General features: G+C 46.3%; 1 protein-coding gene across 1 annotated transcript; it reads left to right on the top strand.

Moving 5' to 3' along the window:
• Positions 1–1,053: 1,053 nt before the first annotated feature.
• SIGLEC14 (sialic acid binding Ig like lectin 14) lies at positions 1,054–6,057 on the top strand. The gene is made up of 7 exons (XM_032171555.2): positions 1,054–1,390; positions 1,475–1,858; positions 2,055–2,333; positions 2,605–2,658; positions 4,101–4,358; positions 4,465–4,600; positions 4,739–6,057. The coding sequence occupies exons 1-7, from the start codon at positions 1,054–1,056 to the stop codon at positions 4,779–4,781; spliced, it is 1,491 nt and encodes a 496-aa protein (XP_032027446.1). The 3' UTR covers positions 4,782–6,057.
• The last annotated feature ends 7,052 nt before the right edge of the window (positions 6,058–13,109 follow it).

Consider the following 13,109-nt stretch of genomic DNA (forward strand, 5'->3'; position numbering starts at 1 on the left):
TTTTTTTTTGAGAGGGAGTCTCGCTCTGTCGCCCAGGCTGGAGTGCAGTGGCGCGATCTGGGCTCTCTGCAAGCTCTGCCTCCTGGGTTCATGCCATCCTCCTGTCTCAGCCTCCTGAGTAGCTGGGACTATAGGCGCCCGCCACCACATCCGGCTAATTTTTTGTATTTTTAGTATAGATGGGGTTTCACCATGTTAGCCAGGATGGTCTCGATCTTCTGACCTCATGATCTGCCCGCCTCGGCCTCCCAAAGTGCTGGGATTACAGGCATGAGCCACCACACCTGGCCTTCTTTTTTTACTGTTCTTTGTGGAGCAGGGTATCCATAAGCAGTGTGCCCAGAGGAGCCCCCACTAGGATTTTTGACTTACCTTCTCATCCTAAGAGTTTATCCTTTGCTGTATCTTCAGCTCCTAAAACAGGGGGCCTGGTGCACCATAGGTGCCCATGAAGCATCAGTTGAATGAGCGAATTCTCAGGGCCAGACACTGTCCTAAGCACTTTACACGTGAGACCTCACTGAATCCCCACACAGCAATTCTATTATTGTCTGTATTTTTCAGCTGAGCAAACTGAGGCACAGAGAGGGTAGGTAACTTTTGTAAAGTTCAACAGCCGGGAGGTGAGAGGTCTGGGTTCACACTTGGTATTCCATGTCCTCAACTTCCACATTTCAAATGCCCAGCTCTCAAGCCTCACCTGGCAGTCAACACCAGGGCTGGAGTCTGATGCTGCCTGGGACAAGGACAATGACGAAATGAGGGACCCAAGTCCAAGGGGTGGTGGGGACCACATCTCTCTTGACTGCTAAGGACCGGTCATGTCCACCTGATGTGTTTGTCCCTGAGAACTTGCCTTCCCTCTGGAAAGAGGAAAGTCTTCCCCACCTGAAACCCCCAGCCTGTGCTTCCCTCACCACAGCTCCTATCATGTCATAAAGGATTTATTCTCCCATCTCGCTGAGGGTCCAAAGGCCCTGACTCCCAGGGAGCTGGCCAGGTGCTGCTCTCCCTCCTGTGTAGACAAAAGTGCATAAGGAAAGTGCTGCAGCTATGGCACCTGGTGACCTCAGGAGTCTAGACTTACAAGTCTGGACAAGCCTCTCTGGGGGCCTCAGTATCTTCACCTGCGGCGTCCAGTCGGGGTGGGAGCAGAATGGCTTCCCAGCCCCCACCTCACCCCGACAGCACGTGATGCCCAAGTTCTCCTTCTGTGCGCGGCCACAGCTCTCACTCACCCACCGGCTTCCTGTCGGGGCTTCCTCAGCCCCACCCCACATTTGGACATTTGGGGCATTTCCTTCCCTGACAGCGGGACCTGGGACTGGGCTGGGGCCCTGGCGGATGGAGACATGCTGCCCCTGCTGCTGCTGCCCCTGCTGTGGGGGGGGTGAGTGAGCTGAGGGAGGAGGGACAGGCACGGGGGTGAGAAGGGGGGGGCTGGAGCTGCAGCTGAGCCTCTGTGCCCCCCCAGGGTCCCTGCAGGAGGAGCCAAGGTATGAGCTGCAAGTGCAGAAGTCGGTGACGGTGCAGGAGGGCCTGTGCGTCCTTGTGCCCTGCTCCTTCTCTTACCCCTGGAGCTCCTGGTATTCCCCTCCCCCACTCTACATCTACTGGTTCCGGGACCAGGAGAACCCACGCTATGCTGATGCTGTGGCCACAAACCACCCGGACAGAAGAGTGAAGCCAGAGACCCAGGGCCGATTCCACCTCCTTGGGGACGTCCAGAAGAAGAACTGCTCCCTGAGCATCGGAGATGCCAGAATGGGGGACACGGGAAGCTATTTCTTCCGCGTGGAGAGAGGAAGGGATGTAAAATATAGCTACCAACAGAATAAGCTGAGCTTGGAGGTGACAGGTATGGCAGGGACCCTTGGAGAGGACCCTGGGACGCAGAGATCCCCGTATGAGAACAGGGACAGGAGTTGGGCAGGGGCGGCTGGAGGAGGTGTAGGACTTGGGGCAGGTCGGGGCCTGAGGTCTGGCCACTCTCGGGGTCACACCGTACGTCCTCAAGCCCCTGGGGCCCAGGTATCTCCCTGTCTGCTCCTCAGCCCTGACAGAGAAACCTGACATCCACTTTCTGGAGCCTCTGGAGTCAGGCCGCCCCACAAGGCTGAGCTGCAGCCTTCCAGGATCCTGTGAAGCGGGACGACCTCTCGCATTCTCCTGGAAGGGGGATGCCCTCAGCCCCCTGGACCCCGAGACAATCCGCTCCTCGGATCTCACCCTCACGCCGAGGCCCGAGGACCACGGCACCAACCTCACCTGTCAGGTGAAACGCCAAGGAGCTCAGGTGACCACGGAGAGAACTGTCCAGCTCAATGTCTCCTGTGAGTGGTGCTGGGGACACAGCTGAGTCCTCAAGGGCAGTGGGAGTGAGGGGTGTGTGTGTGTGTGTGTGTGTGTGTGTGTGTGTGTGTGTGTGTGTGTCTAGAAGAGAGAGAGAGAAAGAGAATGATAACCACGCAAAACTCGTGTGTGGGCAGGAAGGACAGCCGACCCCACCTGGTGGGTTTCTGTGGCCCCTCCTGGGGTCCCTCCCGGGCCTATGCCCATCCCTCTTGTCACCTCTGAAGCTGGGGCTGTATCTTTCTATCCCAGATGCTCCACAGAACCTCGCCGTCAGCATCTTCTTCAGAAATGGCACAGGCACAGGTAGGAAAGACCCTCTTCCCTCTGGGGCTGTGATGGGAGCCTTCTATTAGCTCAGCGTTCAGCACTGGGAGAGGGGAGACCCTGCCTCACCCATCAGCCCCTGGGTCTGGGTCCCTCCTGCCCCCAACCCCCCAATCCCAGTCACTAAGATCTTGCACGAACAGACCTAGTATTTCTTTTGGCTTCTCCCTTTTCTCTGCTCTCTTTTTCAGATTTATTTTTTCATCGTGAGAAAATACACATAGCACAAAATTTGTCATCTTAGCCATTTTAAAGAGTACAATTCAGCAGCGTTAAGTGTGTTCACATTGTTGCGAAACCAAACTGCAGAGCTCCTTTTATCTTGCAAAACTGAAACTTTGTATCCACTAAACAGCGACTTTCCACTTCCCCCTTCTGCCTCCAGGCAGTCACCATTCTACTTTTCTGTCTCTGTGAGTTTGAATACTAAGGACACGCTGTTCCCTTTTCTCGAATTTCTGCCTGCCCCCGTGTCCTCTGATGTACGCCCTGCTTCATCTCTATCTGATCGTCCTTTTTGGGAGCCTTCGGCTGTCCCACCTCTGGACAGGCTCTGTCCCAGAACCCTGTTCTTCCCCTCCACATTCCTGAGTGATCCGATCTCTCCTTGACCCTGTCCTGATGCCTCCCACAACTTTATATCCAGCCCTTTCTCTGAGGCACAGATCTGCACATTTAGCCGCCTCCCGCGGATGCTTCTCAGCTCCTCCTTCCCTGTTGATCCCAGGGCTGTTCTGGACATCGCTCTAGACAGCACCCTTTCTCATCAGCTGCTCCGTGAGTCCGCAAGTCTTAACACCTTTACTTCACCAATCATCACTTCCCTCCTCATCCCCTTGGTTCCAGGCCCAGCTCAAGTCTCGTGCTCAACCCTGGCCCCAGCCTCCTCCCAGCCTCCCATCGCGATTCCCTCCAGTCCGGGACCTACTTGGCTCCAGCAGGGTCTTTCTAGATCTTTCTAGATCCAGTGCTAACTCTGTTTCTCTTGCTTATAGCCCCCTACTGCTTTCCAGGATAAAGCCCAAGGCCCTCAATCTGGCACCCAATGCTCCAAAAGATCTGAGCCTCCTTCTTCTACCACCATTATCGTGTCTTGGGAGCTCTGGGTCCTCCCTGCCAGGTTGCAGATATAGGAGCCTCTTTCCTTGTCTGCCTGTCTCAGTTCTTGGTACATCTGCACCCGAGCTGCCCATCCACTTCTCCTTAATGTGAGAACTGCTCCTCATCTGTCTTTTCTCAGCTCAGCCACCTTCTTTCTGGTAGCCTGACCTGATCACCAAGTCCTTACCCCTTCACCCATGACTAGTCCATTCTCAGCACTCACCACAAAGTCTTGTCTTTCTTCTTGCAGTTCAGTGGGAAGAGTGAGGGAGAACTGGGCCTCCCAACTCCACTCACCTGGCTGTGCTTCTCTTTCCCAGCCCTGCGGATCCTGAGCAATGGCATGTCGGTGCCCATCCTGGAGGGCCAGTCCCTGTTCCTCGCCTGCACAGTTGACAGCAACCCGCCTGCCTCACTGAGCTGGTTCTGGGAGGGAAAAGCCCTCAATCCTTCCCAGACCTCAGTGTCTGGGATCCTGGAGCTGCCCAACATAGGAGCTAGAGAGGGAGGGGAATTCACCTGCTGGGCTCAGCACCCGCTGGGCTCCCAGCACCTGTCCTTCATCCTTTCTGTGCAGAGTGAGTTGCAGGACAGGTGCTGAGGCTGGACAGACTGGTGAGGTATTCAGTTTGGTGGGAGGGACTGAGGCCTGGTAACAGCACCTTACCTTCTCCTTTCCCCCAGAAAGCTCCTCTTCCTGCATATGTGTAACTGAGAAACAGCAGGGCTCCTGGCCCTTTGTCCTCACCCTGATCAGAGGGGCTCTCATGGGGGCTGGCTTCCTCCTCACCTACGGCCTCACCTGGATCTACTATACTAGGTGAGCAGGCCTGCCTGTCTCCAGGAAGCTCCTGAGTTCCAGGTGGGGCTGAGCTGTCCTGCACAGGACAGCTCAGCCCCACCTGGAACTAGAACTGACGTGGCTGGTGCTGATCTGAGGCCCATGTTGGCTCTGCAGGTGTGGAGGGCCCCAGTGGAGCAGGGCTGAGAGGCCTGGCTGAGCCCCTCCTGCTCAAGACAGAACCGAGGTGTGGACACCCAGCCCTGCGGGACAGACGCAGGACATCACTGTCAGCTTCTTTCTGGATGCTCACATCCCACTGACAACCCCTCTTTTCCTTCCTGCCCCATACCCCGTCTACTTATCCCCCTCTGCTTGTGAGTCTTGCCCCACCACACCTGCATCCCCATCTGCACCCCATCCCCTCCCCACCCCCCCTTCTCTTCCCTCTCCATCCTCAATCTCCAGCCCTGTGAAGGGAATGTACTTTCGGTCTTATACCCCCGTTACCCATTACCCAAAAGTTACCTTTTTTTTTTTTTTTTGAGACAGAGTCTCGCTCTGTTGCCGAGGCTGGAGTTCAGTGGCACAATCTCCGTTCACTGCAACTTCCACCTTTGGGGTTCAAGCAATTCTCCTGCCTCAGCCTCCCTAGTAGCTGGAATTACAGGTGCTTGCCACCACACCCAGCTAATTTTTTTTTTTTTTTTGTATGTTAGTAGAGATGGGGTTTTACCATGTTGGCCAGGTCTTGAACTCTTGACCTCAAGCAATCCACTGCATTGGCCTCCCAAAGTGCTGGGAGTGCAGGTATGAGCCACCGTGCCTGGCTGCCAAACGTTACCTTCTTAACACTTGAATTTCTGGTCTCCTCAGCTTCCCTATCCATATAGGCACAGACAGGCAGCATTTCTTTTCCAGTTAAAACTCTACCTCATTGTGATTATTATCCAATACAATTATTATAAAATAAGTAAAACTTTTATGAAACAATACAACATAATTGATGTTTTAATGCCTCTGTGAGAGTTTGTAGACAAAAATTATGTCTTTTTTTTTTTTTTTTTTTGAGACAGAGTTTCTGTCTTGTTGCTCAGGCTGTAGTGCAATGGCAAAATCTCAGCTCACTGCAACTTCTGCCTCCCAGGTTCAAGTGATTCTCCTTCTGTCCATATATAGAAGGCAATACCTGTATTGTCAGGTTCCGTGCATCGTATAACTGGAACCAAACATATTTGCTTTAGGGTCTGCTTTCATTTTTTCAGTGTGGTTTTCCTGGTTTATCCATGTTGTTACACGTGTCAATAGTTCATTTTTGGTTTTGGTGGGGTTTTTTTGCTTTTAATATTGTACAGTCAGCCTTCTGTATCCACTAGTTCTGCATTTTCCCTTTAATCACCACTTTTGCTGCACCACAAAAATTTTGTTATGTTGTATTTTTATATTAGTTCAAAATATTTCCTTCTTTCCCCTGAGATTTCCTTTTAATTCATGGATTGCTTAGAAGTGTGTTGTTTAATTTCTAAGTGATTACAGATTTTACTGGTTTTTTATTTTTAAACAATTTGTTACTAATTTCTTTTTTAGTTCCACTTTAATAAATACACATGCTTGATATGTTTTTTTTTTAACTTTTAAGTTCAGGGGGTACAAGTGCAGGTTTATTACATAGGTAAAGTGTCATGGGAGTTTGTTGTACAGATTATTGCATCACCCAGAGATTAAGCCTAGTACCCATTAGTTATTTTCCTGATCCTCTCCCTCCTCCCACCTTCCACCCTTTGAAAGGCCCCAGTGTGTGTTGCTCACCTCTATGTATCCATGTGTTCTCATCATTTAGCTCCCACTTATAAGTGAGAACATGTGGTATTTGGTTTTCTCTTCTTGTGTTAGTTTGCTGAGGATAATGGTCTCCAGCTCCACCCATGTCCCTGCAAAGGACATAATCTCACTCTTTTTTATGGCTGCTTAGTATTCCATGGTGTGTATGTACCACAGTTTTGCTATCCAGTCTACCACTGATAGGCATTTAGGTTGATTCCATGTCGTTGCTATTGTGAATAGTGCTGCAATGAACGTATGCGTGCATGTGTCTTTGTAATAGAATGATTTATATTCCTTTGGGCATATACCCAGGAATGGGATTGCTGAGTCGAATGGTATTTCTGTGTTTAGGTCTTTGAGGAATCGCCACACTGTCTTCCACAATGGCTGAACTAATTTTCACTTTCACCAACAGTGAGAGTCTTTTATATTGGTTAAGTTTGCTTTATGACACTGGTCTATCTTGGTGAATGCTCCATGTGTGCTTAGAAAGAATGTGTATTGCTCTGTTATGGGATGAATATTAAATGGCAATTAGACATAGTTGTTTGATGGTGTTCACTTTTATATCTGGTAACTTTTTTGTCTACTAGCTCAGTCTATTACTGAGAGAGGAATGTTGAAGTCTTCGATCGTAATGTTGGATTTGTCAGTTTCTCCTCTCAGTTTCATCAGTTTTTGCTTCATGTATTTTTAAACTCTGTCATTAGGTGCATACATATTAAGAATTCTCATGTCTTCTTAAAGAATCAACTTAAAAAAAATTTTTTTTGAGACGGAGTTTCGCTCTTTTTGCCCAGGCTGGAGTGCAATGGCGCGATCTTGGCTCACTGCAACCTCCGCCTCCCAGGTACAAGTGATTCTCCTGCCTCAGCCTCCCAAATAGCTTGGATTACAGGCACGCATCATCATGCCTAGCTAGTTTTTTTTGTATTTAGTAGAGACGGGGTTTCACCATGTTAGTCAGGCTGGTCATGAACTCCTGACTTCAGGTGATCCACCCGCCTCAGCCTCCAAAGTGCTGGGATTATAGGCGTGAACCACCACGGTTGGCTGAATCAACTGTTTTACATTATGTAACATCGCTTTTTGTTCCTGGTGATTTTCTTTGCTCTTAAGTGTACTTTGTCTGCTATTAACATAGCCATTCCAGTTTTCTTTTGACTAGTATTTGCATAGTATGCATTTTCACATCCTTTAAGTCCTAGCCTCACCTCATTATATTTGAGGTGAGCTTTTTAGAAAGCATATATATGGGCCACACTTTTAATTTTAACTCATTCTGACAATCTCTAAATTTTTTAGAGTATTTGCATTTAATGTTATTATTGATATGCTTGAATTTAGGTCTACCATTTTATTACTACTATTTTTCTTTTTTATTAGTTATTTTATTTTATTTTACCATTTTCCTGCCCTGTTTTGGGATTATTCAAACATATTTTAGTATTCTGTTTCAATTTATTTACTGTGATTTTTTTGTTTCTGAGACAAGGTTTTGCTCTGTAGCTCAGGTTGGCGTGCAGTGGTGCAATCATAGCTCACGGTAACCTTGAATTCTTGGGCTCAAGTGAGCCTCCTACCTTAGTATCCTAAAGTGCTGGGGATGACAGGCATGAGCCACTGTAACTGGCCATATCAACTATGGTTGTTTTTTTTTAACAGCTCTATTGAGATATAATTCGCATACCATAAAATTCACACTTTTTTTTTTTTGAGATGAAGTCATGCTCTGTCGCCAGGCTGGAGTGCAGTGGTGCCATCTTGGCTCACTGCAGCCTCCGCCTCCCAGGTTCAAGTGATTCTCCTGCCTCAGCCTCCTGAGTAGCTGGGATTACAGGTGAGTGCCACTACACCCAGCTAATTTTTGTATTTTTTAGTAGAGATGGGGTTTCACCATGTTGGTCAGGCTGGTCTCGAACTCCTGACCTTGTGATCTGTCCACCTCAGCCTCCCAAAGTACTGGGATTACAGGCATGAGCCACCGTGCCTGGCCTTCTCCTCTTAATTTTTATTTGCCTTTTATTACTTTCTTTTATAGTAATATACTATACTAGAATATGCATCCTTGACATATTGCAATCTTTCATACATCAGTATTTTTATCTCTCGAATAATACAAACAACTATATTTTCAGATACATATGCAATTCCTCCCATTTTTTATTATCCTATATTTTACATCTATAAATGTTATCAACTTCATAGAACATTATAGTTTGGTTTAAACAATGATGATTGTTAAAAATTACCTACATGGTCATGATTCACTTATGAAATTCAAGACTTCTATCAAAAATTATTTCTTTTTAGACTGAAGAACTTACTTTTGCTTATACTGCAAGTCTACTGGAGCTCAACTCTGTTCATTTTTTTTAACATGAAATACTATTTTAATTTAATTTTTGAAGAATTCTTTGGGTATGGAAATCTGGATGATACTTTAAAGATATCACTCCATTGTCTTCTGATTTATAGTTTCTTTTGTTATATCATCTTCATCATTATTGTCACTTCATTGAAAGTAACCAGTTGTATATTTCATATATCTGATTGATTTTAATATTTTCTTACTATCATTTGACAATAAGTTCTTACTATTGAGTGGAATGGGGGGCAGAGAATGGGGGTGAGGAATACAAGTGGAGATTGAGTTGGAGCTGCTGGTGGTCTCTGTCTTTCCTATAGAAGAGATGTAGATTCTTTCATGGAATAGGAGTATCTGTGTGACCTCATGCCGTATGCCATCTCCTACACCTGGAATTCTGAGAATGACTGCAATTAAGCTAATGGCCTGGGACAAACCTCGAATAAATGTGAGCAACTAATTCAATCTTTTTTTTTTCTAGTGGTTATAAATGACTCTAGATCCAAATGTACAAAATAGAGTCCAAGTTGATTCTAACTTCTTTGAGACCCTCAAATCAACAGTTCCCTGAGGACTAGAATCTTTCAGGTTGTTGAAGTAGCTGGAACTGAGAGGTACTTGGAGTTCTCATGTGAGATGTACCCTGGGACCTAAGAGCCTTGCTGTGAGACTGACAGGTACAAGTCTTCTCAAGGAGACAGCAAGAAGATGGGGACTGGAGGAGGCATCAAAGCCCAGCTTCAAGAGGACCCCTTGCTATTCATGCTATGGAGAGTAGCCAGCCAGAAACTGTAGTGAGAACATGACCCTCAGTTTCTCTTGAATAACACCTATCCTCTCCACCTGGGGACCTGAGATGCCCTGTACTTTGATTCTCACCTTCACCTTGGTTCTCCAGGAGATCAGAAACAGCCTAACTGTTCAGGTGCCATTTCCTGGAGCTGGGGCAACCACAGAGAGAACCACACTGTTGAGCATGGCCTGTGACTCACTGTCGTCGCAGGACCTCCATGCCCTGGGAGAGGCAAACCTGTTGGCTGGGGAATGGACGTGTCACTAAGCGGCAGAATCCTCGGTTTTCAGCTTAGGTCAGGGCAGCAGGAAAAGGCCGGAAGGATCTGGTTAAGTTCATTTAGACCAGAACATCCTGGAGCTACCCCCAGCTGGAAGCACATCACCCCCGTACTCAGGGCAGGGTAAATGTTAGGAGCTGGTTGCAGATCACCTGGGTCCTGGTGGGCTTTGAGTAGTGCGGGTGGGGATTTGATCTTGGCACCAACTCCTCCCTGTCCCTCCCCCACTTCCACATCTTTACTCTGTCTCTGAGGAGTAGCAGGAGGGCTCCTGACCTTGAGTACTAACTTTGCTGGGGTGAGAAATCTCTCTGGGAATCATCTTTCTTCTAATCTATAGCCTTCCCTTGTTCTACACCATCTGGCATAGCTCTTTCATTCCTGGGGAGTCCAGACCCTCCCCTATAACCCCGGTCTCAACCTTAACCACAGCTCTGTGTTCACTGCAGATGCTGAGACTCTCCAAGATGGGAAGAGCTTGGAGGCCAGGAAAAGCTCCTGTCTTCCTCAGGACACAGGGAGTCAACTAGGGATGTTACCAAGAGGATTTCCCAGCCTCACTCGCTCATCACCCCAAATGCCCTCGGGCTCAGATCTCTTTACCACCCCATTCCACTGCTTGTCCTGCCCCCACATACATCCTGGGCCTCCAATCCCCTCATCCAGGACTCAGACAATAAATATTTTCTTTGCTCTGAGATTCTGTCTGTGAATCTGGCTCCAGAACGAAGAGAAGCTGGGGACCTCTAGTGCTGCACAGGAATTGCCCTTAACCCAGAACCAGTTCCTTCCTCTCCCACAGACAGCCTACATGCCAAGGGGATCAGACATCAGGTCTGATGAGCAGCAGACTCACTGTACATGAATATCTTCAATTTATTAGATGGTGATGGGAACAATTTATGTCTTTCAGTGTTCCACTCTTTACCAGCACTTGACATCTTCAGACATCTAAAAGTTTTCCAATTTGGAGAGTGTGTAATAGTATTTTGCTAGTGGTTTGAACTTAAGTTTGCCCACTTACTAATGAGACTGAGTACTTCTTCATCCATTTTGTTGGGGCTGGATATTATCTTTATGAGGGATTGCTTTAAATCTTTGGTTTCTTTCATGTCTCTACCAAATTTAGGATGTTTTGGACATTTTATTCAAATACTTTTGTCTGTTCCATTCTGTCTTTCCTCTTCCTTCAGGACTCCAGTTACAAATAGTTAGACTTATTTATATTGTCTCACAGGTCCCTGAGTCTCTGTTCCCTATTATTTTTAATATTTTTTCTCTGTTTTTTTCAGGTTGAATAATTTTCATTGATCTATCTTCACATTCACTGGGTCTTTCTTCAGTTGTCCGTTTCCTTTAAAATTTTAAATACCATATCACAGTTTTCAGTTTCAAAATTTTCATTTGCTCTTTTAAAATAAATATGTTCTATATCACTGCTCAGATTTCCTATATCTTTATTCATTATGACTATGTTTTCCTTTATCTCCTTGAGCATAGTTATAGTAGCTGCTTTAAAGTCCTGGTCTGTTGTTTCCATCACCTTGGTCATCTCAGCATTGGCCTCTGTGTATTGCCTTTCACTTTTCCCATTTTCTCTGTGTTGTTACCTTCAGGTAGGTCCTATTTTCCTGTGTTTTCATATGTTGAGTAGCTTTGGATTGGATGCTAAATGTTCTTAAGGTTACACTGTAGAGACTCTGCAATGAGTTATATACTTAAAAGAGTATTTTTTAAAGCAGGCAAATAATTTGGTTCAAGTAAAATTGCAGACTATTCCTTGCCTGTGATGGGTGACAGCTCAAGTCTCATAGCAATTCTGTCATCTTTACCTGCAGTGCTTGTGGTATGCCCTACACATACGTGGTTCTGAGGTCAGTCAGAGACATGGAAAGCATTTATACTCAGAAGCTGGAGTTCCTTTTCCCTAGCTCTCTCCTTTCCAGAATTGTCACCTGTTGTTTCAGTGTTCCTAGTTGCCCTGGGCTTCATCCCTTGTTTCTCAGTCCAGAAAGATGGAACGAGTTGTATTAGAATTTTAGCAGCCCCTTTCTGCATTGTAGCTCTGACCTATCATTGGAATAAAGCTATTTATTCCTTGTTTGTCCCTTTCCCCAAATATTGACTCCCGTCCAGAATCTATTTTCTTTTATCCCATTTCCCAAGTAGTTTTTTTCTCCATTCAAAGCTTATAACTTGTAAGGATTTTTTGTTTGTTTGTTTTGTTTTGTTGTGGTGAGTTCACTTTGCTAGGAGCTTACTCCTTCATAATAAAAGCACGACTCCTTCTCTTTCGTTTTATAATTTTCCAAAATGTAGAATTCTAGCTTTGCATTTTCCTTTTAACCTTTTGGAGATGTCATTCCACTTTGGAGGGCAGGTGAGTTTCTCATGACAATTCAGTCATCAGTTTCTTATTGTGGTTCCATTTAAGGCAATATCTGTTTACGTCTTGCTGCTTTTATAATTTCTTCATTCTTTTTCATGAATTTAACTTTTATAAACTTCAGGTATTTTTCTTTAAATTTCCCTAAGTGCATGTAGCAAAGAGAGTGCAATATTTGCTTCTTTTCTATATGTTTTAACTCTCAATATGCTTTATTTATGCTATAATAGAAATGTGTGTCTTCCCAAAATTTATATGTTGAAATCTTTTTTTTTTTTTGAGACAGAGTCTCACTCTGTCACCCAGGCTGGAGTGCAGTGGCGTGATCTCGGCTCACTGCAAGCCTTGCCTCCCGGGTTCACACCATTCTCCTGCCTCAGCCTCTCCAAGTAGCTGGGACTACAGGCGCGTGCCACCACGCCCGGCTAATTTCTTGTATTTTTAGTAGAGACGGGGTTTCACCATGGTCTCGATCTCTTGACCTTGTGATCCGCCCGCCTCGGCCTCCCAAAGTGCTGGGATTACAAGCGTGAGCCACTGCGCCCGGCCATGTTGAAATCTTAAACCTCAAGGTGATGGTATTAGAAGGTTGGGGCCTTTGGGGAGGTGATTAACCCATAAAGGTGCCATCCTTCATGAATGGGATTAGTGTTCTCATAAAAGAAATAGAAGGAAGTGTGTTTTCTCTTCTGCCATGTGAGGATACCACAAAAAGATACTATCTGGGAAGCAGATAATTCTCTCCAGACACTGAATCCACTGGCACCCTGATCTTGGACTTCCCAACCTCCAGAACTATGATAAATAAATTTCTGTTGTTTATAAATCACCCAGCCTAAGGTATTTTGTTATAGCAGCCCAAATGGACTAACACAATTTATCTTTTCCATCCTATGT

Source organism: Hylobates moloch, unplaced genomic scaffold (genome assembly GCF_009828535.3).
Source record: "Hylobates moloch isolate HMO894 unplaced genomic scaffold, HMol_V3 SCAFFOLD_12, whole genome shotgun sequence".
Lineage (NCBI taxonomy): Eukaryota > Metazoa > Chordata > Mammalia > Primates > Hylobatidae > Hylobates > Hylobates moloch.

Bases quoted from the DNA above. Each gene is read 5' to 3' on its own strand.
- SIGLEC14 (XM_032171555.2), top strand. From the start codon at position 1,054: ATGGCACCTGGTGACCTCAGGAGTCTAGACTTACAAGTCTGGACAAGC. The intron at 2,334-2,604 runs GTGAGTGGTGCT...TTTCTATCCCAG, and splicing joins TGTCCAGCTCAATGTCTCCT to ATGCTCCACAGAACCTCGCC. The intron at 4,601-4,738 runs GTGAGCAGGCCT...TTGGCTCTGCAG, and splicing joins ACCTGGATCTACTATACTAG to GTGTGGAGGGCCCCAGTGGA.